Below are 24,193 nucleotides of genomic sequence, written 5' to 3'. Positions count from 1 at the left end.
AATATGTTTAGGTGGCCTGAAGATGAAGTCCCCTTGGGATGAATTGGTAACCAGTCCTTTGATTTACACAATAGTCTGGGGGTGTGGCTCAGACAGGCCTAGTCTGTATGCGTTGTCAGCCGGCTGATGTGGCGGGTTTACCAGAGCTTGCCCAGGTATACTCTCCTGAGTGGCCTCCCTGGGGGCTCCCTTTGCAATACTTTTTTTTTTTTTTTTTTGGTACTGGGGGATTGAACCCAGGGGCACTCAACCACTGTGTTCCAGCACCCGCCCCCCTTTTATTTAGAGATAGGCCCTCACTGAGTTGCTTAGGGCCTTGCTAAGTTGTTGAGGCTGGCTTTGAACCCAGGATCCTCCTGCCTCAGCCTCCCAAGCCTCTGGGATGACAAGCATGTGCCACTGCCCTCTGCAGCACTTTTAACCTAAACTTCCCTCCTCTTAGAGCACTGAGAAGCCCCCACCGTCTCCCCAGATCCTCAGGAGAGCAATGGTTGAGACTTGGGGTGGGGGGTGGGGGACCTGCACACAGGAGTTTCACAAAAGATGCAAGAAGGACACTGCTGTGTCTGGACCTCAGCCACTGCCTCAGCACGGAAGGATGGACACCTGGACTCTGACTACCCCACAATGCCCTCCTGCCATATTCCACCTGGCACGCCTCCGTGTGAGGCGAGGCAACAGGACCCTGGTGGGCAAAGACTCTTGCAGCTGCAACCCACTGGCTCCCTCTTCCAAAACATGCTGCAAAATGAGGTCTATTTTTAAAATTTTTTTAACTTTATTTTATTTATTTATACATGGTGCTGAGGATTGAACCCAGGGCCTTGCATGTGTAAGGCGAGTGCTCTACGGCTGGGCCATAGCCCCCACCCCTACCAAGTGAGTTTTATTCACAAGCCTGCAGGGCCAGATTCCAAATGCTGTCTGGACTGGAGCTGTCTCAGCCTAAAGAGCCAGCATGTCCATAGTCACAACCTGTCCAGGCTCCATGGACACCAGGTGGCCTGTGGCTGCCCAGGTTGAGGTTGAGGGGAGTGTTCCTGGGGCCCATCTGTAGTTTGGTGTCAGGCTATTATTTTGCAAACACTGCTCTTTAATGAGCTCTGCAGAGTGCTTGGGGTCAAGGAGTGTGCCCAGAGTCTTTAGGTATAATAACCCCCTGATTAGACCAAATATTCTGAGAACGGCAGTGACTGTCTGAATCTGCTAGTTAATCAGAGACTCCCATGATTTTTTAGAACAGAGTCTTTCAAGATTTCTTATTGAGGAGTCTGGAAGTCACGTCTTTGAAGATAGACTTAGAGGTATAGGGAGCAGGTACCCAGGAGAGATACAAGAACAGCTATGAAAGATCTAGAAGCCTGTCTTTCTGACAAGCCAAAAGACCCACTCTGTAACCTGCGATGAGACACTGGGACCCATGTTCAGAATTTACAAGGCAGTTGGTGTTGGCCCATGGAGGGAGGGAGATTCTGACAAGGAGGAGCTGCCCCAAGTTGGAGGAGGCTCCCTTGGGAAGGGAAGTGGGAGAGGGCAATGTGCATTGTGGGAATATATTTGTGTATGTGTTCCAGAGTCTGTGTGCATTTTGTGTGAGTGTATGTGTGTTACAGAGTGTGTGTGTATGTGTGTGGTTTGTGTGTATGTTCATATGCTATGTGGTACGTTTGGTGTGTGCCTGTGTTTGGTGTGCATGTCTATTTGTGAGTTATGTGTTTGGTATGCATGAGTGTATGGTGTGGTGTGTTTGCAGGTGTGTGGTGTATGTAAAATGTGTGTGAGGTATGTGTGGTGTGTTCACACGGGGAGTGTGTAGTGGATCATTATATTATGTGTTTCCATGGTGTGGGGGGCAGTGTGAACTCCATCACTTGACGGTCCAGGGACACTCTGGGGAAGGCAATCCCCTGCACAGCACTGTTGTATGAAGAGGGAATACAGCTGCACCTTGGGTGGACAATACAGTGCTCCTGGATTCTGGAGGACTTGTCAGGGCTGTGACTTGCTCCACACTATTCTCAAGCTAAGGATGTCAAGGTCCCTTTGTAGGACCAGTGAGCATCCTCTGAAGGAGGCTGCTGTCTATGCACCCCACAGAGCAAGGCTTTTCAGAGTCTGGACTCTGTGGTCAGAAAGCCCTAAGCTGAGTCTTTGGTTAAGCCACTAACCCATCGGAGTGACCTTGAGCAAGTGATACAGCCTTTCAAGAAACCTCAATTCTCTCTTCTATAAAATGGGGAGGCTGAATTCACGGGATTGATAAGGAAGATTATATCACATAGAAGGCACTCGGGAAATGCTGGCAGATACACATATCATGCAATGCCTGACCATCCTGGTGTCCACAGCCAGCAACCCTCCTAACTCTGGGATGTTCTGAGCATCACATCTGCGCAGAATATTCAGCTGACCTCATCCTGCTACTGACTGCTACTCTAATAGTAGGTTGTAACATGGCGCCATGCTTTCCCTCCTCAGCCTGGTGGAGACACTGACTCTTCCTGCAGCCCTAGCTGATGCTCCCAGAGGCACAGCTCAAAGGCACCGTCTAGAGATCTGTAACTGTGGCTGATGGCCTATAGCACTGAGAGCTAAGAATGCTGCTCATTTTGATATGGTTGGAAAGGAAATCCAAAGCAGCTTTTAAAACATGAGAAAGTTGTAGGACACTTAAATTTCAGTGTCCTTACACAGAGCTTTCTGAAACACCAAGACTATTTGTGTACATCTGGCCTGTGGCAGCCTTCCTACTAAATAGGTAGAGTGACGAGTTGCCACAGACATTGTAAGGTCCACCACATCTACAATGTTTTAATATGCGGCCCTTGACAGAAAATGTATATACCTTCTTCGGTCTAGATGGAAACTTATCTAGCCCCTGGCTGGAAGTGGTAGTCTCAGAGGTCCGCAGGTGCTCAGGATGGTGGCTGCCTTTTGGGCTGTGGTGCTAGCATGACTGAGCAGCAGTATTTTAGCAGAAATGCCAAGATTGTTTTCTTAGGAGATGGTTCATAGTTTTATTACTTAAGCAACATCCCAACGTGTAGGATCTTGCTATCCTAATTGCACATATGGTAATCTTAATCCTCAGGGAAGCCCCAAATGTCCCTGTTCCCCAAATGAGCCTCCAGACCTTGGGGGACCACCCCGAAGCATGGCCACAAATGCTGCAAGCCCACACCCCCCCTTACCTCTCTCTAGGCAATGGCTTAGGCTCAGGACGGATGGCAGCCATGGAAAGAGATGCTTGCCGGGAAGGGGACAAGGAGAAGTTCAGATCCAAGGAGCCGGCTTTCCTGTGCAGTGGCTCTAGCCCCATGGCTCCCTGCATCTCGCTCTCTATGGGGCAGGAGCCTGCCCTGCCATGGATGGACAGCGAGGATACTTCGGGGCCCATGGCGCCCTGGAGTGAGGTGTCCAAAGCCATCTGAGGGTCATGGGTGGGAGACTTCTTCTTGGTGGATGCCCCAGCTAGAAGTTTCAGCAGCCCACTCTTCTTCTCTTTCTAGAGAGACATAAGTTTGAAACCAAGTGGGTTAACGCTCCTAGAGAAGTACAGTCCTATTTGGAACTTTAAAGATTATCTTGTGAAGCTGGTTAGAGGAAGAAAACAAAAGCTGAGATTGAAGGCTCATTGTGCTTCTTTTCTTAAAACTTGGAAGAAGTGTCCCAGACGGACCATGCAGCTCTGGGGTGCTGGTGCCACTCCCTGGGGAAGACCCTGCATGTTGGCCATTCTGACACACAAGTCCCCTCCCCGCTGCGAGGCCCTGGCCCAGCCAGGAAACGTCATGGGCTGAGTCAGAGGAACCAGCAGATAGCATTATTTGCTTTCTGAAAATATTTCTGGTGGGGCTTCACATGAAGCAGGGGTCACGGTGGGGCCTGGCTCTTCTAAGAAGAGCCCCCAAAGAGCCCCTGTGTCATGTCTTGCTAATGTCACACAACTTTTGAAAGAAAATTGCAGGGCTGTGCAGCCTACCTGAGGGGTTACTTATTCCAAATTGGGCTTCTTGACATAACTCCCTCATCCCCTGAGGACGAGCTAAGGTCTGTGTCTTTATGACCCGGCTTCATTTGGAAACCCCAGGCAGCATTTTCCAGAAACCGTCCTTTGCATAAAATGGCTGATAGAGCACCCAGGAAGGTGTGCTGAGGTGTGTGTGTGTATTCTATATGTTCCCAGCAGAGCCTGCAGGCCAGGGAGGAGTGCTTGTTCCTGGGCAGAGGGCAGCCCTGCGAGTGCTATTCCCTCTCACACCAACAGCAGCGGGAGGGTTGGGGCCCTGCTCTTTGGTGCACTTTTCCCTGAATTCCCTTGCTGGAAAATTCCCCGGTTCAATCTCTTCCCTAGCTTCCCTTCCTTAAGAGAGAGATCCGCTGTGGGATGAAGGTGACTGTTCTCATGTACAAAACGGGTGAGTCCGCTGGAGGGATCTGTGCTGACAATCACCAGCTCGGTGTCAACGTCATCCCCTGAGGATGTGCAAACCCATCTCCTGGCATGGACAACCTTTGCACCCTGCAAATGGCTATCTGCTGGCAGAACACCAGGCCCCAGGGTTTCATCAGCATCCCAGGATCTCTCTGAGTGAGCTTCACCAAGTAGGGCCCGTGCTTTATGGAGTCAGAGCTGGCTCTCCATGAACGCAGGACAGCCAGGCTGGGCAGTGAGACCAGCCTAGAAAAGGAGCCCAGGCAGTGTCCCTGGATGGCCTGGAGCAGCTTTTATGTGTGACACTCCTTTTTGTGCTGGGTTCTGTGAGCCTAAAGGTAGGTTGGATGGGGTCTGGACCCCAGCCTCCCTCCGCGGTCTGTGGTGATTACATTTAAAACATTGCCCATCAGCACTCTAAGAAAATTGTACTGTATTCCTCCATTGAGGCTGGGCTCTGTGTGTGTGTGAGTACTGGTAAGCATGCGTGTGTGGGGATGTGAGTGTGGACGTGTGTGTGAGTGTGTGAGGTTTTCATCGCTGTGACCAAAATATCTGACCAGAACGACTTAAAGGAGGAAAATTTTATTTTAGCTCATGATTTCAGAGGTTCAGCCCATGGTCAGCTGACTCCATTGTTTGGGCTGAAGGTGAGGGAGACCACTGTGCAGAAGGGCATGGTAGAGAAGGGCTGCTGCACTCATGACGGCCAGGCAAGGAGAGGAAGGGGAGGGGCCATGGGAAGATGCACCCTGCCAGGGCACCCCCCGACCCACTCCTCCAGCACGCCCCACCTGCCTACAGTCACCACCAGTCCATCCATTCAAACTGGGATGAACTGGTGAGGTCATGGCTCTCATGATCTAATCCGTGCACCTCTGAACATTCCTGCTATTGACACAGGAGCTTTGGGGAGAAACAGAGAGAGAAGCACAAGCACCACACAGAGGAGCTTTTACATGCAGAAGTCTGAAACCCCATGACTGACTGGGTCATCATGGCCACTGGAGAGTCTGCTTCGACCACAGGGCTCACTGGACCCCAAGGTGGACAGATGGGAGACTTGCTCTTTCTACCTTCCTCACCACGCTGGCCGAAGGCTGCTACTGGGGAGAGCTAGTGGTGCTGAAGCCTTTTTAAAAATGCACATCTCTAGGGAGATATAGAGCAGTTATGGTGTAGAGGTGGTGTCCCCCAAAAGCTCACATGTGAGACAGTGCAAGAAGGTTTGGAAAAGAAATGACTGGGTCATGACCGAAACATGATGAGTGAAGTAGTCCCTGATGGGATTCACTGAGGGGTAACTGGAGGCAGGTGGGGTGTGGCTGCAGGAAGTGGTTCATTGTGGACGTGGCCATGGGGTGTATATATCTGTATCTGACAATGGGAGACCGCTGTCTGCTTTCTGATCTTCCTGTGAGCTGTTTCCCTCTGCCACACTCTTCTGCCATGATGTCCTGCCTCACTTGAGCCCTGAGGAATAGAGCCTGCGGTCTATGGATGGAGACCTCTAAAACTGCCAGCTGCTAAATAAACCTTTACTCCGCTACAGTTGGTCTGGTCAAGTCTTAAGTCACAGCAGTGAAAAAGCTGATGAAAACAATAAGCTTAAGCTTTGGCATGTCCCACTGTAGCATGAATGAGTCCTTCCTCTTGTACCCTGACTAGGGTCCCACTGCATACTTGTACCCAGACTCTGGCTCAGCAGACACCCACAGTCTGGTTGCCTGGATAAAGTGGCTATGGCTGCCCAACTGCCTGCGCTGTCAAGTTGCTCCATGTGGCATCTGCAGGTCAGAGTGTCCCAGTTTCGTTCGCCCTCTGGGCTGGAAGCCCCCATGGTCAAAGCCCCACCCTGTGGTGTGCAGGAGCTGGGCCCTACAGGAACGTGGGTCAGGCTGTACCAGATGATGTCTGCAATTTTCGTTAAATGTACATGATTATTGCATAGACAACTCAGTGATTTTAAGTTTTGGGTACTCAGCGGCTGCTCATGGTCTCATGGTAGAAGACTGTCATCATGAGCAGCTGCTCATAGCTGCCTGATCATGGTGGCCACAGAGGCCGCAGCTGCTTGGGAGAGAGGGACATCCTAACATGACCCAAGTCAGCTGCTGCTCCATACCCATGCCCTCCTCACTGGGCCTGAGGCTCGCCTGAGCTGGCCTTCCCTCATCATGGATGGTATTTAGGACCTCTGCCTCCATCCTTCCTACCACTATCAGTGTTGGCGGGGCCTTGGAACACTGAGGCCCCCCAGTGCTCCAGCCCCATGGCCTATCTCCCCTCATCCTCAGTCTCCCCCAGGAACATTTCCTCAATGTGTTGTGCATTGTGCTAGGCCCTGGAGGGAAACTGTTAGGAGAATAAATGGGGAAGAAAACCTTTAGCCTGATAGACACAGGTCTGGTTGGAGCATCACCATGCTGGTGGCTTAAGGGGAAATGTAGCACCAGTTCTGTCTCCACAGGGTCCTTTTGGACTCAGCAGTATTCCCAGGAACACACTTTGGGAACTGCAGTAAGGAGGGCTGGCTAGGCTGGGGACAAGGCCATGCACAGGGGTGATCTTGCCCCCAGGGGACAGGTCTGAAGAAATTTTGAGTTATCACATCCAGGGGGTACCTCTGACATCCAGTGGGCCAGAATGCTCCTAAATATCTTGAAACACAGCGGGTAGTTCCCGTGACTATTGTGTGGCCCCAAACATCAATCGTGCCAAGGCTGGGTATCCCTGGCCCATAGGAAGAGGACAGGAGCCAGGATGTGTGGAAGGAAGCAAGCCCCACCTGGGTGTGTAGCCTAAGCTCATGGCTCACTCTGATTACATGGCCCTCCTCCACTCCCAGCAAGGCAGGTCAGAGGCCTGGCAGTGGGCAGATGACCTGCTGCACCACCCCCAGACTTTTCCCAACCACCTCTATTTCCTCTCCCCTGAGAGCAGGCTAGGCTGCTACCCATCCCTTCCAACCTCTGGAGAGGTAAGGCTGTGTTCATCTTGTTTATCCCAGCATCCAGGGCCTGCTGCTGTGCTGGCACACAGCAGGTGCTCAATTCACATTTGCCTAATGAACTGAGCACAGCAGTGACAGCTCCCCTGGTGCCAGAGCAGAGAACAGGCTTAGGGCACAAATGCTTGCTCACAGGGTGCCACAGGCCACGCAGGCCTCAATGGTGCGTGCAGGTGAGCTGAGAGAAGACCAAGCTCTGCCATCCGGCCCTGGGCCCCTGAGAGTACTGTGGTACAGTCCAGCCTTAGTGGGGTGTTTAGGAAAGGGGTGGGTGGGCAAATGTGATAGGTAATTTTCCTATCTCAGACTTCCAGGATTAAATATGACTGATTATTCTCTTAGTTTGAATCAGACTGGAAAATATTCAGAATGGAAAATATGTTTGCCTTCTAGAATGGAATTCTGCTAAGGCCTTAGGCATCCAGTTATCATGGATGGCTGCAGGATCCACATGATAGCAACCATCCTGCTTGTGGAATTCACGGAATATGGAGGTAGTCATTCCCAGCACTTCTTGGGGGTTGTGACACAGGGAAGAATCAGCCCAGGACCACTCTTCATGGGTCCAACAGGCTGACAGATCTGTTTGGGGGTCAACACTGCAGGAGATAACTGGCTTCACAGGATGTTCTGAGCTAAGAGTTTATGTTTAAAAAGGTGGATTTGCTGGGATCGGGAATAAATCAATGACTTTCATGAGCTGAGTGGGACGAGAATTCTGTGTGCCTTTCACATTCTGGGGGTTGCTGCTTCATCCACTGGTGTTCCCAGCAGAGCTGTGTCTCCAAAACTGCGGACACTCCTCTCCCCCAGGGGCAGATCACTCTCATCCCAATGACCACCACAATGCCAACGTCCAATCAGCCCGGCTAGGGGAACCAAACTGTCTGGCCAGGTGCTAGTGGGCTCCAGGACGGGGCAGGGCTGACAGGCAGGAGAGGTGGCCAGAAGCTCCAGTTGTCAAGATCTGGAGCTGAAAGCATCCCTCCTTCCACATTTACACAAAACACCATCACACGAGCCATGTGTGCACACTGCTCACACTTACACATACACACACACTATGAAATCAAGTTATGCTCTACTTTCAAACAATCACCATCTGGACTCATATTTAAAAGAGATCTGGGGGACTGGGGATGTAGCTCCATGGTTGAGCACTCGCCTCTCATTTGAGAGGTCCTGGGCTCAAGCCTCAGCAATGCAAAAAGAAAAAAAAATTGTGAAGGTGCTCATTCATATTGCACACATTAGAGGAAAACTTTAAGGTATGCAAATGGTATAATAAAATTTGTTATGATTAAGATAGGCGCTTACCTAAGAACCTTAACTGTTTTAGAGAATAGTAGTATAAAAACTCGGCAAAAGGAAAAAGAAATTTGAAACTTAAATGAACATCTACTGTTAGTCAAAGATCAATCAGAAGTTATGGAAAACTGTATGAAATTATAAAGAAAGTTTGTGTATGAGGGAGAAGTCATGGGCCAAGATAAAAAGCAAGGGAAATCCAAAGGCCAGGCTTACTCTTTTTCATGACTTGATCTCATGGGAATTAGTTAGGATCTCTCAAAGACTGTACTGATTCCTTCTGAGAGCAGCATCCCCAGTGACCTAACCATCTTCCTCTAGATCCCACCTCTTAAAGATCCCATCAATGAAGGGAACAGAAGTTGATTTTTTAAAAGCAACATTAACCTTTTTAGGGATACTGTTATTTCATTCAATTCATTTTTTTCTTTATTTTTCTGAAACGGGTCTCACTAAGTTGCTGAGGCTGGCCTCAAACTTGTGATTCTTCTGTGTCAGCCTCCTGAGTAGCTACAATTACAGATATGTGCCACCACACCTGGCATTTAAAAAAATACGTTATCTATTATATCACATACAAAAGTTTTGGTGGTTCTGGAGATCGACCCCAGAGCCTCGAGAATGTCTGGTGAGTGCTCCACCATTGTTCTGCACTCCTGAATTGCTTTCTTTATTAGCCTATGCTAAAGGGGGTGGCTATGGCACTATTTCTCTCCAATAGATTTGCCATCTTAATTCCTTTTTGTGTAGGGCAATGTTTAAAATCAGTTTGCATTGGCTGGGAACAAACCAAACGTCAGTCCAGATATATATGATGAGAAACAGGCAGAAGTGGACTTGCTTTGCAAAGCTTAGTCCTAGTAACCTGGAAGAATCTCAATTTACAGAATGCCAGACTGATTGTACACCGGTGGCAGCCACAAAAACTGGCTGTGCCCACATGCCCATCTCCATTGTTTCTAGCTTTGCCATTGTGTCAAAACCAATCCCAATTCTCAGTCTCTACAGCAATCTATTAAATAACATCAGTATCTCGGCCAACTCAGCAGTCAGTACTAAGGAAGCAAAATGAGTTTAGAAAGAGGGTCAAATAATTCTCAATGCCACCTTAATCTATAAGCTGTCGGAAAGGGCAGGTGGCAGATGGCAGAGGCCTGTAGGAAGCCCTGGTTCAGAGAAAGGAGCACCTTTTATTCTCCAATACCTATGAGAATTACCCCAACACCATAGTGAGGAGACAGCTGGTAAGACAGAAACCTGGGCAGAAGCCTGGTGCACGTGAACTTGGCAAGACAAACAATGCCCGAGGCTTCAAGAAGCTTTGAGATATTCAAAAGAAAGAAACAAGGGTTGAGGGAAATATGGAATCCTTATCTGTGTTGAGTCTGGCCCTAAGGCAGCAAGTTATACTTGGAAGCTTTTTGATTATTATTTTATGTTTGGAAATCTTCCCATCAAAGATGGGGAAAGGGCAATTAAAAGCTCTGCCCTGCTAAAATTTTAATGGAGAAAGGTTCTGGAATCACAGAGAAAGGCTTATAACAATATAAATATACAATGCAATCTCAGAGAGGGCAGAGGGATAGAAGATCCATAATGAATAAAGAGGAAGAAGTTAACAAGCTAATTAAAAGAGACAGAAAAATTGTGCACTGAGCTATTGGGTATTTTAAACATTAAAACGCATCTTCAAAAATACTGCCTAGCAAAAGACAGAAGATAAAAAAGGCTAGCTCATAAAAATAGTGAGGCATGGGAGGCAGCAGAGAGTGACAATCTGACTGTGCTTTCTCCATCTTCTATTTCAAGTGGAAGAGCTGCCCACTGCTTCTTGTGGCTTTTCTGGCTTTTATCAGAGGTAAAGTCTTTGCGGGCACCCTTCTGCCTGTGGCTCTGCACTGGGCACTTTGAACGGAAAGGAGACATTTGTCCTTCCCAGCAGAGCCACACACTTCACCACGGGAACAGCAGACTCACTCAGAAGTAGGGTGAGGAACAGAAGGAACCCCAAGCTCCCCCTCATCTGTGTTGCGACACATGGGAGCGGGTCGGGATGATCAGTCAAGTCCAACACGGCATGAAACAGCCCCTGAGGGGAGGAGAGGTCTCTCTGAGGGGCTTCAAGAAGATAAACACCTGCATCACTTTGGTGTGTGAGAAGCCCAGGATCCTGTGCCAGCTTGGAAAACAGATGGAGCTGGGTGTCCGTGTCATTTATTACTTGGCCCATCTTGAACAGGTTACTCATCTGTTCTTAGCCTTAACTCCCTCACATGTAAAATGGATTACACGAACATCTAAATATAAGAATTCTATTTAGAAAGAAGGCTTCCTAGAAGCCAGATGCTATACTAAGTCTTACTCATACATTACCTCGTTTTATTCTTTTTTTTTTAAATTTCTATGACAGCGGAATGCATTACAATTCTTATTACTCGTTTTTATTCTTAAAAAAAAACCCTACAGAACAAAAGGTGGCTCTGAGGTGGTAAATGATAGATACAGGCTAATCAACTAGAAAGTTGCACAATCTGGACTTAAACCCAGGACTTGTTGAATCCAAATTTTAACTATGGTTCTGTTGTGTTGTCCTGAGAACTAAATAAGACAGTGCATGAGTCCCAGGATGGCATTGCCATTTTGTGTTGCTGTCACAAAATACCTGAGGCTTGGAAATGTATAAAGAAAAGATGTTTATTTAGCTTCCAGTGTGGGAGGCTGAAGGATCAGCTGGCCCCATCAGATATTCTGCCTCACTACATGGCAGATGGCATCATATGAAAGTTTGTGCATGAGAGAGAAGTCATGTGCCAAGATAAAAAGCAAGGGAAATCCAAAGGCCAGGCTTACTCTTTTTTATGACTTGATCTCATGGGAATTAGTTAGGATCTCTCAAAGACTGTACTGATTCCTTCTGAGAGCAGCATCCCCAGTGACCTAACCATCTTCCTCTAGATCCCACCTCTTAAAGATCCCATCAATTCAACCACACTTCCAGCCCATGAGGCTTTGGGGGGACATTCTCAACCCATATCCAAATGGTAGCAGGCATTCAGCAAATGGAGGACACCCCTCTAATGCACTGTTCAGATTTTCTCATAAGTCAATTCACGGGTGGGCACTGAGGTGTTTACACGGATGATTCCAAAACTCTAGCAGTGGTTCTGTGCCAATGCAACAGCAGGCTGGCCAGTTACTCATCCACCTATGACACGGGCTAGCACCCCCCTTTCCCGGCCTGCTTTAGGAGAACATTTCAAGAGTACTTTTCACAGTGTGGTAGGGAGATTTCTGAGCCCTGTGCGCCCAGCACCACATGGCCCATGGAAAAGTGCCTGGTGCACAATCCACTCTCAAGACAGGTCCCCTGAGACTTAGGTCACAAGTGATCCATGCCAGAGCTCTTCACCCATGCATCTGGCACCTCAAGTCAACCCTCATTTCCTGTTAGTACAAGCCTCATCAGAGGAATTACAGCATGTCTAGTTTATCTTATTAAACTTTCATTTTATCTTCCTTAAATTTTTTTTTGAGGTGCTGAGGTTGAAATCCAGGGTCTCAAAACATCCTGAGCCCTGTGATATCTAATTTAATCAACCTGTAAGGATGAGGTGAACAGGACTGAAGAGTTGGCTACTTGTCTCTGGTCTTCTGGAATCCTCTAGGGCTCAGAATGTTCTCTGAATCCCCAAAACAGCCCAGTCTGGACCGATTACTGAAAATGTCTCCGAAGCTCTGAACCTGAAGCGACACCCCAGTCTCTGACTGATAAGAAGGAACACTGAAAAGCACAATTAACATGTCGTCTTTCCATATGTTGTTCAAACTCAGTTTGCAGGGTGAAAGGCACCGGGTGCACTGCTGTCAGCTGCCCTGGTGAGTCTGGTGACCACACAGTGCCTGGAACCCTGAGACTCGGGGTACACCCACTGGCTGGGCCCTTGCCAAAGGAACTGGCATCCTGTCACTCCCGACTGGGACTTTCAGATTTCTTGTACTAGGGCATCATCTCCTGCCTTTCTGATCAGCTAATGGGCTCTTCTGCCAGCACCCAGGTGGACATGCTCCTCAGAACCCCCGACCCTCAGTCCTGTTGGGGTGTCCCTGCCTGAAGCCACTAACAGGATTGGCTCTTCAGTTCTGCTTTCGGTAGGAGCATTTCTAATCCAGCGTCTCAGATGAGCTCTGGGTCTTTCATCTGCAGCTTCACTTAAAGTCTTTTAACACAGAAATTGTACCAATAAAACCACCAAAAGGTGTCCGAGGAGCTCCCTTCTGCCCAGCCCCAGCCAACGGAAGCTGAAAGTAGGAGTGTCCTTGGTCCTCGTCCTAGGTGAGTGGTTAGGAGAGTCCAGGGGACGCAGGGGCCGAGGAGGGGAGTGAGGCCAGGACGGGGCTAGCATGGTCTCCATGTCCTCCCACAGGAATGCTGCTTCATCCTCCTCCTCCTCCCCAACAGAGGACAGAAGCCTGAAGGTACCCAGGGTGTGGGGTCCAAACCTCCATATCCAGTGAAAATATCGAGCGACAGCTGCTGCCTGACCCCACTGGGACGCTCCTCGGCCACTCTGGGTGAGGCAGGAGGGGTTCTGGTGTCCACTCCCTTTGTGACCTTGGTTCTGTGACTTCATACAACAGCATATAAAACATACAACATTTGGACCTTCCAGTTAAGCTGTCAAAGACCAAGTGATCCTGGTCTTTCTAACAAACCCTGCAGAGACCCTGGGTTTTCTATGAACTTCTACGGGGTGATTGTGACGATATTGTCTCTGGGCGAGCACAAGCCGTGGGATCGTCAAGTTGGGACACATGACCGTCAGCAGATTCACAATGCAATCCACATCCCTGACATTAAGAAACTGGTTATTTAATTCATTTGAAAAAAGAGGGGACTCAGCGCAGGGCTCTGCCCAGTGTGCGGGTAGGCAGCATTGACGAGGACAGGCCTCCCTATTTGTCCTGCATGGGCAGGTCTGGCACTGCCCCAGGCTAGATCACAGGTGGATGCTGGAAAGCAAGGCTCCCCAGGGAGAACAAACACCATAGAATGTATTTTCCCGCTTCATTAAAAAGTCCCAAGACAGAGGAACTGTAATTAATAAGATATTAAATACTCTACCTGAACTCAAGGAAACAGTGACAGACACAGAGCTAAGAGGGAAGCTTTGATAACATGGCAAATTGCATTTTCTAAATATGTAACACTATCTCCTCACCTCTCACCTCCTTAGACAGTACTTTGGTGCTCCCCTGGCTAAGTGTGCCAGGGAGACCTTTGTAACAGCCTCCATGGTTTCAACCCAGTGGAAACAGTTTTATTATTGTTGGATGGATCTAGAGCAGCCATGAGCTCACTCTCAGAACCCAGCTGCCATGCTGTGAGGAAGCCCAAGCTACAAACCCCTGGGGGAGGCCCGTGTAGGTGAGGTTCCAGACCACAGCCAGCATCCACTGCCAAACACACAAGCAAACACGTCTCCAGTGGCCCTGGCCTCTGCTTGCAAATCATCCTCAGCCTACAAGTCTTCTCAGCTGAGGCCTGGACAAGACAGGGTAGAGAAAGCCACCCTGCCACTCCCATCCAAATGCTAGAACCCACAGAAACCATGAACACGACAAAGTGATGGAAGTTTTAAACCCTCAAAGGATTGGGGTGAATTGTTATGCAGCAAGAATAACTGGGGACTTCATTTTCACCTTCCCTGAGATATCCCAGTGCCAGATGACACTGCTACGGTGAGACTGTCACTGTCACTGACTTTAATGACAAAGATTTATAAGCTTCAGACTCTCTCTTACACACAGCATTTTAAAGGATGCTGGGGGTTGAAACTAAGGGCATTCTACCCTTGAGCCAATCATTTTAATTAGGAGGACTCTCTGTTCCCCTTTTAGGGATTTCAGGAAGGGTTCTGGCCTTTGTTGAGACAGGGTCTCACAAAGCTGCTGAGGCTGGCCTCAAACTTGCTATCCTCCTGCTTCAACCTCCAGAGTCCCTGGGATGACAGGCACGTGCCGCCACCATCCCCAGCTATACGCAGCATTTTTTAATGAACAAATGTGAGACAGGAACATGAAAGCATATCCCAACTGACTTTTTTTGGGAGAAAGTTTACAGAAATATTGGAAACATGTATAATTGGACGCACACAGGCATCCAAATAATACATGAGAAGCATTCTGCCAGGAAAGATGTCAAGACTTGAACTTCAGTATGTTTTTACTTGATAATCTAATGCAATCAAACCAATCAGCAGAGTCATAAAACCAACAAGATAGCATTTCACACTGATGGGGCAGTTTGGAACCAGAAGGTCTTGTCTCAAGTTTAAAACATAACTGGGAATGGAGGTCGAAGGATTTTACTCAAAGGACCCGTATTTCAGACAGCCCAGGGAATCCAAACCATGCAAGTTTGAAAGTATAAGAGAGACGGCCAGACAGCTTTACGGGCACTGAGAGGGAGAGAAGGACCGAAAATACAGCAATGGAAATGTGCGACTTAACAAGTCCATTAGGTCATAAAAAGCCTTTAAACGGTTTGCCCGAGAAGTGGCCTCCGACCAGCTGTCGACTCCTCTTGTGGAACGCAGAGCCCTTGGAGGCTCTTTCCTCCCTATGGTGAATGGCACACTTAGGGGACCTTCTTCTCAGGGTCTCAGCCTTGTGATCCTTCTTATAATCCTTCAGTATCAACATGACAGCTGAAGAGGCACCCTGTGCAGAAATCGGCCAGCAGAGGGGACGTTTCCTCTGCGTCAATTCCCAACAAGCCAGTGCGGAGCATCTACTAGTTTGTATTCCCTCAAAATTCATGGTTAAGGGGCTGGGGATGTGGCTCAAGCGGCAGGCGTGCGGCCCAGGTTCGATCCTCAGCACCACATACCAACAAAGATGTTGTGTCCCCTGAGAACTAAAAAATAAATATTAAAATTCTCTCTCTCCCCCTCTCTCACTCTCTCTTAAAAAAAAAAAAATCATGGTTAATCCCAACTCCCAGTGTGATGGTGTGGGAGGTGACGAGGTTATGAGGGAGAGACCACGTGACCAGGATTAGTGTCTTTCACAAAGAGATCCGAGGGAGTCTAGTCGCCCCTACCACCATGTGAAGACACAGCTAAAAAGCACCAACCCTGATCTCAGAGTCTGCTGATCTTGGACTTGCTGCCTTTAGAACTGTGGGCGACTGATTTCTGCTTTTGATGAGCCATCTAGTTGATGATGTTACAACAGCTAGAAGGGACTAAGACAGGAGCCATGAGGCTAATCCTTTTAATCAGGAGGACTCCCTGTTTTCCTTTTAAGGGTTTCAGGAAGGGTGTGGGGGACAACAAAGGGGCATCCTCCAAGGACCAGGGCTGACCAGGTGTGGTCTCTGGGTGTGAAGTCTGTGCCTTTCTCTCCCGTGGGCCAGAGGTCCTAATTGTCACTGTGCGAGTGTTGTGCAGCCAGAGGGGTAAGAGGTGTGGGCTTCGAGGGCTTCCATGGTCCCACAAGTCTCATGGTCACTCAGGGTCCACAGTCACCCTCTTGGAGGCTCATGGAGGCCCCAAGAACTCTTCAGAACTTATTAGATCCGGGGCTGGGGTCGTGGCTCAGAGGTAGAGCACACAACTAGCATGAGTGAAGCACTGGGTTCGATTCTCAGCACCACATAAAGCAAAACAAAGACACTGTATCCACTTACCACTAAAAAAATAAAATATATTTATAAAAAAGAATATATTAGATCAGTACCTCTTAGTCTTTGACATAGTAGGCCCAGTTCAACCTGAAAGTCCAAATAGTTTGTGCATTAGACTTCACTGTATGAACTGTCTGAAGAGTGTTATACCAATATCTCACTTTGGGGTACCCAGTATGACTTTGGATTACCCAGTACCTCACCTTTGGGGCTACTCAGTGTCTCAACATGGCGTTATTTAGTACCTCACTGTGGGCCCTGTCATAACTTGTCAAAGCCATCCACATAACATCATTTCATTCTATCTTCAACCTGAGTCCCTGTGGCATTGTGCAACCCCCCACAGTGTTCTCTGGGATTGGAAGTGAGCGTGCTTGGTGTGAATGAGACTGACTTGAACAACTCAGGGGAGCTGAGGCCGAAGGCAGGCCAGCACTCAACCACTGAGCTCCAACCCCAGCTCCCTGGAAAGTTTCTCTCCTGCAGGGTCTTCTCCAGTCTTCACTTTGCTAATGAGCTAATTTTTCTTCAATTTTATTTTGGTAAGAATACTTAGCATGAGCTCTGCCATCCCAACACGTCTTTAAATACACAATACAGCACTGCTGACCTCAGGTTCAATGTGGTACAGCAGACCTCTAGAACTCATTCATCTGTGGGCATAAAGTTTCAGTTAAGCAAAATGAATAAGTTCTAACAAGCTAAATTTTACTACAGGTTTTTGTTTTTTCAAAGAAGATAGGATGCTAAAGATTTGGAGAGCAATTAGTTGCCCAAGATAATCAATGCCAACATTGCTGTGGGCACGGTGGGTTCGAGGGCCCACTCCGTGTGGTCTTAGAGACACAGCTAGTTTACATACCTGCAGTTCTCAGCCTGCGTGATTTTGCCCTCAGTGGACATTTAGCAATGCAGACATATTCTGAGTTGTCACAGCAGCAGCAAACTGTTGGCATCTAGCAGATAGAAATCCAGGGTGCTGTGCAAGATCCTACTATGCACAGGACATTCTCCCACAACAAGAATTATCTGGTTAGAACTGTGCCAAGGTTGAGAAGCCCTGGTTATGACAGGTGCCAGGCTCTGCCTTATCCCCCTTCTTCGGCTGTTTTGTGGTACGGTTAAGCACAGAAGCAGAGTTGCCTGGGTGGACCAGCTACACCTGGGCTGCTTCTCAGCATCCTGTTTCTCTCCCAGCTGTTCCTAAAGACCTGAGAAGCTGCAGGTAGAGTTCTGAATAGCCCTTGGGAGGCAGCTGGGCCAGCGACCACTTTGTGTGCATTTCCCTTGGGGATGAGGAGACGGAGGAGTGACAGAGTCTACTAGCAGACAGGATGATCCCTTGGAGATTTATGGATCACACTGAATGGGATCTGGGGACGGGGGTGCTGCCCTTCCTGCAGCTGCATGGGGCAGGCTGGGGCTTTGGAATAGTGTCTAATTTGGCTAGTGTCTAAGCTATTGATCCCTGTGTCAGAGAGTATGGAACCACAGTTTATCAGAGCCACCTGGAGCTGTCCACTGTTTCCCATGATGGCAGAGAAGTATGTGACACCGCGGAGAAAGGCAGAGGGAAGTTTCCAGAATGCCTGAGCCTGGGCTGGTTTGAAGTGCAGATGACCCATAAGCCTGTGGCCTGGGAACCCAGTTGCTATTCTGCACTCACACCCATTCAAAGGTGTCATGCATTACCGTCACAGGTCCCCAGAGCGATATGCCCAACTCCTAATTGTGCCAGGTTTTTCCTGAGCCGCACACCCTACGGACAGCCCCCTACCCCTAGAGCTCTGGGGCAGGTGAGTAGCTCACCCTTGCAGCCTAAACGACCCATAGGACTTTCTTTTCTCACCTGATACACAATTGTCAGTCTCACACCCTGTGCCCTTCTTCCTATCTTGAATAACAGCCACCAACAAACATGCCATCCCCACCTCCCAGTCCTGCCCAGCCCCGTCCTATACTGCAGTGGTGCACATCAAATGGAAGCCACAGGTCACCCCAGCCAAAGCTGAGGAAGCCTGAGGCATGAAGAGTCTCCTGCCCTGGAGCCCCTGTCAAACCCACACTGACCTCCAGCTCCCACAGGACAAGGTGGTGTCTAGTGACTTTCTGCCTGTGAGGGGTGGGTCACCTGAGGAGTAACGACAGCCCTGCTGAAGGGCTGAGGGACGCAAAGATGCCCCAGGAAAAGGACCCCTTGGGGCTATGGTGGTGGATGTGTCCAGGAGGCTCAGGGGCCTCTCAGCCAGGCTACTTGAGTTGAGGAGCAGGTGGGCCAGCCTGGGCAGCTGCAGCAGGACACTAGCTCATCCTCTCCTCCTTCCACCTGAGAGACTCGTTCAGTTTTAGTTGCTTTTGGAAACCATCTCTGACACCTTGACTAGTATTTAAGACGTTATTTCTCCTTTCTCTCCACTACTGTGTGCCCTTGCATGGATTCAATTATCCATGGTGAACTGTAACCTGAAAGTGTTATATATGGGAAATTCCAGATATAAGCGTCACTATTAGTTATTTTTGTTAATCTCTTACTGTGCCTAATTTATAAACTTAACTTTATCATAGGAATTCATGTATAGGAAAAACATACTATAATATAGGGTTTGCAACTATCCATGCACCCCATGAAACCTTGGAATGTAGCCCTCGTGTATAAGGGGGACTACTCTATCTTATGCGCTTGCTACAATGGACTGTGAGGGTTCAGATCTTAACTGTTTTCTCCTGTATCCAGGGCTAAGAGCTAATTTGGCTAAAGGGCGTGGTGAGGTGAACCTGTAATCCCAGTAACTTGGGTGGCCAAACTAGGAGGATCGCATGTTCAAGGTCAGCCTCAGCAACTAGTGAGACCCTATTTTCAAAAATTATGTTTAATTATCTGGGAGTGATGGCGCTCACTTATAGTCCCAGTGGCTTGGGAGGCTGAGGCAGGAGGATTGCGAGTTTAAAGCCAGCCTCAGAAACAGTGAGGCACTCAACTCAGTGAGACCCTGTCTGTAAATAAAATACAAAATAGGGCTAAGGATGTGGCTTAGTGTGATTAAGTGACTGTGAGTTCAATCCCCAGGAGTGTGTAGAGGGGAAGTATAATTTAAAAAGAACAAATAAAAATAAAAAAAAATTGTTTTAAAAGGACTGGGGACTTAGCTTGGTGGTAAAGTGCCCTGGGTTTAATTCCCAGTACAAAACAAATAAACAAATAATAGTGGGCCCAGAAATCTCTGTATTCTGAGCATGATGTCAACTAGCATTTCAAAATTTTTCATAATTTGTAAAGCTGCCCATGGCCAGGGATATGTCCCATTCAGGCAAGGCGTGGGGTCAGTTCCAAGTTCTCAGAGGTACCCAGGCATGAAATCGCGTCCAGACCAGACCCTGGGGGTTGCTTATTTGCCCAAGTGTGGAGATGCTCTCCTTTCTTTTCCTTTCCTTAGGAAAACTCTCTCACAGAGTACGGCAGAGTCTATCCATTTGGTTTAATACTGTTAAATGAGGGAGGATTAAAATGCTGAGGTTTCAGTTCTCTGCAAATTCTTTTGGACTCAGCATCTGAGAAGCAGGAGCAATGCCTTTTGCTGTTCTCTCGCCCCCTTGTCCCAACACCATTATCTTGTCACTAAGGTAAGAAAGGCCCTGCTAACCCAGTAAAATTTATAGCATAAAAATTAATTTCTTTAAAATCATTTCAAAGGAGATTAGGGCAAAAGGCAGGATGAATACAGATAAGAAGCCCTGCTTGCTCAATGATGTGTCTGGGCTATGGGACAGTGTTTTCCCATCAGGATAACTTTGCTTTGTGTTTCGATCACCACCAGGCCTCCGGCTTGTTTTCTGTAGAACAAATACAGTGCCTCTGTAAATTATTAGATTAAATGAAATGCATTCAAATGCAGTCTTGTAAAATCTGGCATCCTTCCGAAAGATGCCTGGAATGGAAACAGAGAGACTGAACATATTCTTATTTAGTCAGGTGTGCCTGAATATTTCTTAAAAATGAAACAGATGGGTGGAAATCACTTCCTCCAACCAGAAAGGCAGCAGCAGGTCGGTTCAGTTACATACGGGAGAAGCAGCAGGCTCCGTGCATGGGGCCAGGATTTCTGAAATGAATCGAAGCTATTATTTCCATTAGCACTTATTGCTGGTACATGACATGCCAGGCATTGCCAGGTGGCCCTGCCAGCTCCGTGGGATCCTTTGGATTTTCTCCCTGTCTTTGTCTGGTTCTCAAGGCAGACTGCTTCCAGGAAACAAGGGATGCACACACAACCTAAAGACCACATCAGAGACGCAGGTGAGGAAGAACTCAGGGGGTCCTCTCCTGCTGCCACTCACTGAGACAGCCCAGACCCTGGCCAGATAGCACCTCCCTAAATAATTGCCCTGCTTTGGTCTTTTCTCCTTGTCTAAGGATTCACCACCGTGGAGTCACATGTGGTGGTTATTATCAAATAAAAATCACTAGCGAGAGCAAGAACTGGAAAGATACTGAGATGTCAGAATCCAGGTGTGCACCGGTCTGCACGTCCACACAGTCCAGGGGCCTGCCTGCTTTCCCCTGAGTCACTAGTATAATCCCGGGAGCAAGTGGCATACCTCTCAGACCAAATTACATGGACTGCCATCCAGATAGCTCCTGACTTCTGCAGAATGGTCCAATGTGTACTTTCCCTGTGGCTGAATAAACAGTCTTAGCAAAGAAGAATGGGGGAAAGGTTTAACAAGATGTGCTCCGTGCCAGAGCCAGATGACTTATCCTTGGACTTTGCATGGGCTTATCTCCTGTGACTAAACACTTGGGACCATTTTCTACTGAGGACATGATATGAAGACTGAGACAGTGAGGGGAGAGTAAAAAAAGAAGGGTCTTAGAACCCATCCCAGCATCTGTTCTGGTAACATGTGTGGCAGCCCTCTCACCCACAAAGTACAGCAGCTCCTGACCCCACATGGACTATTCCTATGATGACTTTTGTCAATGATTCTGCCTTAGGCAACAGAAGTGATGTCTTATCAGCCAAGAGGAATGAAATGTCAGTACCATGTGCCTGTTGAACTTTTCTCTATTCAGAATGAAGGTATTTCTGCCAAGGGTCTAAGGTGCAGTCCACAGAGCTGGGTGCCATGGCTCAGACCTCCACTTCTGGTCATCTCTTTACGACCCCTGCTCCACCAGCATGGGCCATACTAGGCGAGGTCACAGGTGCCTTCCCCCCCCCCCCCTGGCTGCTCCAGGCATCAATCATTCGGGGGCTCCCTCTCTGGGTTTCCACAGCATGGCACTGTCTGAGCTGCTCCACAGAGCTGGGTGAAACCGCTCGTCCTCTTCCAGACTAACTTGTCTGAGCCAGGGCTTAAAGTAGGCACTTCATGAATATTGTTAAGTCCATGGGTAGCAAAGCACATGAGTGGGGCCTAGACCCCACCCCAGCATATGTCCCGAAAACTTTTTGCCAGGACATATGTAGAGGGCAACTGCCCTAAAGACAGGTGTTGTCCCCCAAGATTTGCAATAGGGAAAGAGTGAATTCTGGGAACCAAGAGACCACAGGAACTTCTTGTGATCCCCAACAAAGTTCTGGAAGAGCCGACCTTACATATGGGCTGTGAGTCAGTGGGTGACTGACAGACAGCAAGACCTTAGGTTCGTGCACCCTCAGCGGATCTGCTTTCCAGCCCTAATATTCTTAACAAGTAAATAAGTCCTTCTGAAGTCCTGTTATTCTCCTTTGGTGACAAAATCCCTGAGCCCTTAGATGAGAGGTATTCTCAGCCTGTTGGCCATGGCCCTACCACCACAGAGGGATCAGGTGAGATCTTTCTTTATGGTTGAGAATATAGGCTTGCCTTTCCTAATCATAACACCTCTGTGCTTTCCCATGGCCAGGAGGGGCTTCACTATAACCCAAACACACAATTCTTTCCATTAAAATGGCCAACATTGAGCAACTCCAAGGAGCAGGATAAGAATGCACATCTTCCGTAGGTTCTCCATCCTGGAACATGCTTCAGAACCATTCTTGTCTAGGCACAGACCCTCCACAGAAGCATAACCAAGATTCCTTGTGGTTGTGGTGACTACACCTGGCTCCCAACTTCATATCTGAGCTACTGGAGGAATATGGACTTACTTCCCAGGGCAAAGTTGGTCTTCTGGCTATTCTTCATGAGATCTGGGAGTTCTTTAGTTTGTCAAAAACATACTGGCCAAGCTCTTCAGCATTGGCAGAGAATGCCAGTCTTATTACTATTTGCTTGTTTGGATCTTGTGGGTTTCTCTGTGAACAGAAGTACATAAAATTGCATTGTGATGTAACTCTGAGCCTCCTGGGCCCAGTTGGGCCAGGTACCCAGTTTCTATCAATGAGTTGGGGGAAAATTTGTGAGCCAATGAGATGTGTATCATTTCTGGGCTGAAACATGTATCTTCTTGGAAGAAACCCTCCAGGGGTCTCTCTGTATCTGCCATGGCAGACCTCAGTGGTAGATCTATGAGCCTGAATCCTGGGAGAAGGGGTGTGGATTAGTCTCTGTCTAAATGTCATAAGAGGTATGTTTGCATGAAAAATGAAGCAGTGTTTTAAGATTCTCATATGCTACCCTGAATTATATAAGACAGACTCAGAAATGGTCAGATCAGGAAGGGAAGCAGTAGAGTAAGATCACATCAAAGGAGAGGTACTATTTCAAATATTGATTTGAAATAAATATGTAAATCATGCTCAGTCTTCTGGATCTAAAATCTGCATATTCACAAAAGTATGCTACATTCTTTTTTTCTTTTTTAAAAGAAAGTAAATTTGTTGTCTTAACTACTTTTGATACTGACTCGTTTTGACATAGGCATGCCCCTGAGCCGCCACACAATCCCTGTGACATGCTTTCCCTCTACCACCAACTTTTTGCTCATGAATCTCCCTACCCCCAAGAAATCACTGAGCTGTCATTATACATTACTTCATATTTTCCAAAATTTTATATCAATGGACACATCCAATATGCATTCTTTTTTTTTGGTCTGGTTTACTTAATGATTTTATGCTTCATCTCTATCTCTGTGTGTATCAGCACCTCATTTCTTTTTATTGCTGAGTTGTGTCCCACTGTATGGATGAACCACACTATTGTTTCAATTCTTTAGTCAATTGACAGGATGTTTCCAGTTTGAAGTTGTCACCAATAAAACTGCTGTGATTATTTATGTGCCAGTCTTTGTAAAGGCATACATTTTAATTTCTTCTGGGTAAATAGCAGTGGGTGGCTGAGTCACAGGTGAGTATGTTTAACTTCTTAAAAATTTACTAACCTACTTTCCTAAGTGGTTGCATCATTGTACATTTCCATCATCAGTGGATCTGAGTCCTCAGTCTAATCCTTTAATTACTCAAAAAAAGTATTTTTTTTTTTCTTTTTCAGTGCTGGTGGTCAAACCCAGAGCCTCATGCATGTGAAATGAGCACTCTACCACTGAGCTATACCTTCTCCCGCAAAAAAAAAAAAAGTCTTTAAAAAAAATATATTGAGAGGATGACTTCTAATATCAGAAGGATTATTTTTAAAAGGGGAAATGCATCATAATATGGCAGAATTCACAGAAGTAGATAAATTCTGCATGATGTGTATGTATGTATGTGAGTCCGTGTACGAGTTCAGGTGTTTATAAGTGTACAGGCATAAACAACTGAAAACATGATGTATGCACATGTATATGTAGGCCTACCTTACACACATGAATATTTGCATGTATGTGTAT

At 47.7% G+C, this 24,193-nt stretch overlaps 1 protein-coding gene across 1 annotated transcript in view; it reads right to left on the bottom strand.

Annotated features, from left to right (window-relative positions):
• The window catches only part of SH3RF3 (SH3 domain containing ring finger 3), a 339,914-nt gene that overhangs the window by 5,775 nt on the left and 309,946 nt on the right, over positions 1-24,193 (bottom strand). Inside the window, exon 9 of the mRNA XM_081264584.1 lies at positions 3,192-3,505. Coding sequence (XP_081120710.1) covers positions 3,192-3,505 — 314 coding nt within the window. The remainder of the gene's footprint in view (positions 1-3,191; positions 3,506-24,193) is intronic.

The sequence above is a fragment of the Spermophilus citellus genome (genome assembly GCF_964194105.1).
Source record: "Spermophilus citellus genome assembly, chromosome: 13".
NCBI lineage: Eukaryota > Metazoa > Chordata > Mammalia > Rodentia > Sciuridae > Spermophilus > Spermophilus citellus.
Note: the sequence above shows the minus strand (reverse complement) of the source record. Positions and strands in the feature narration are given on the sequence as shown.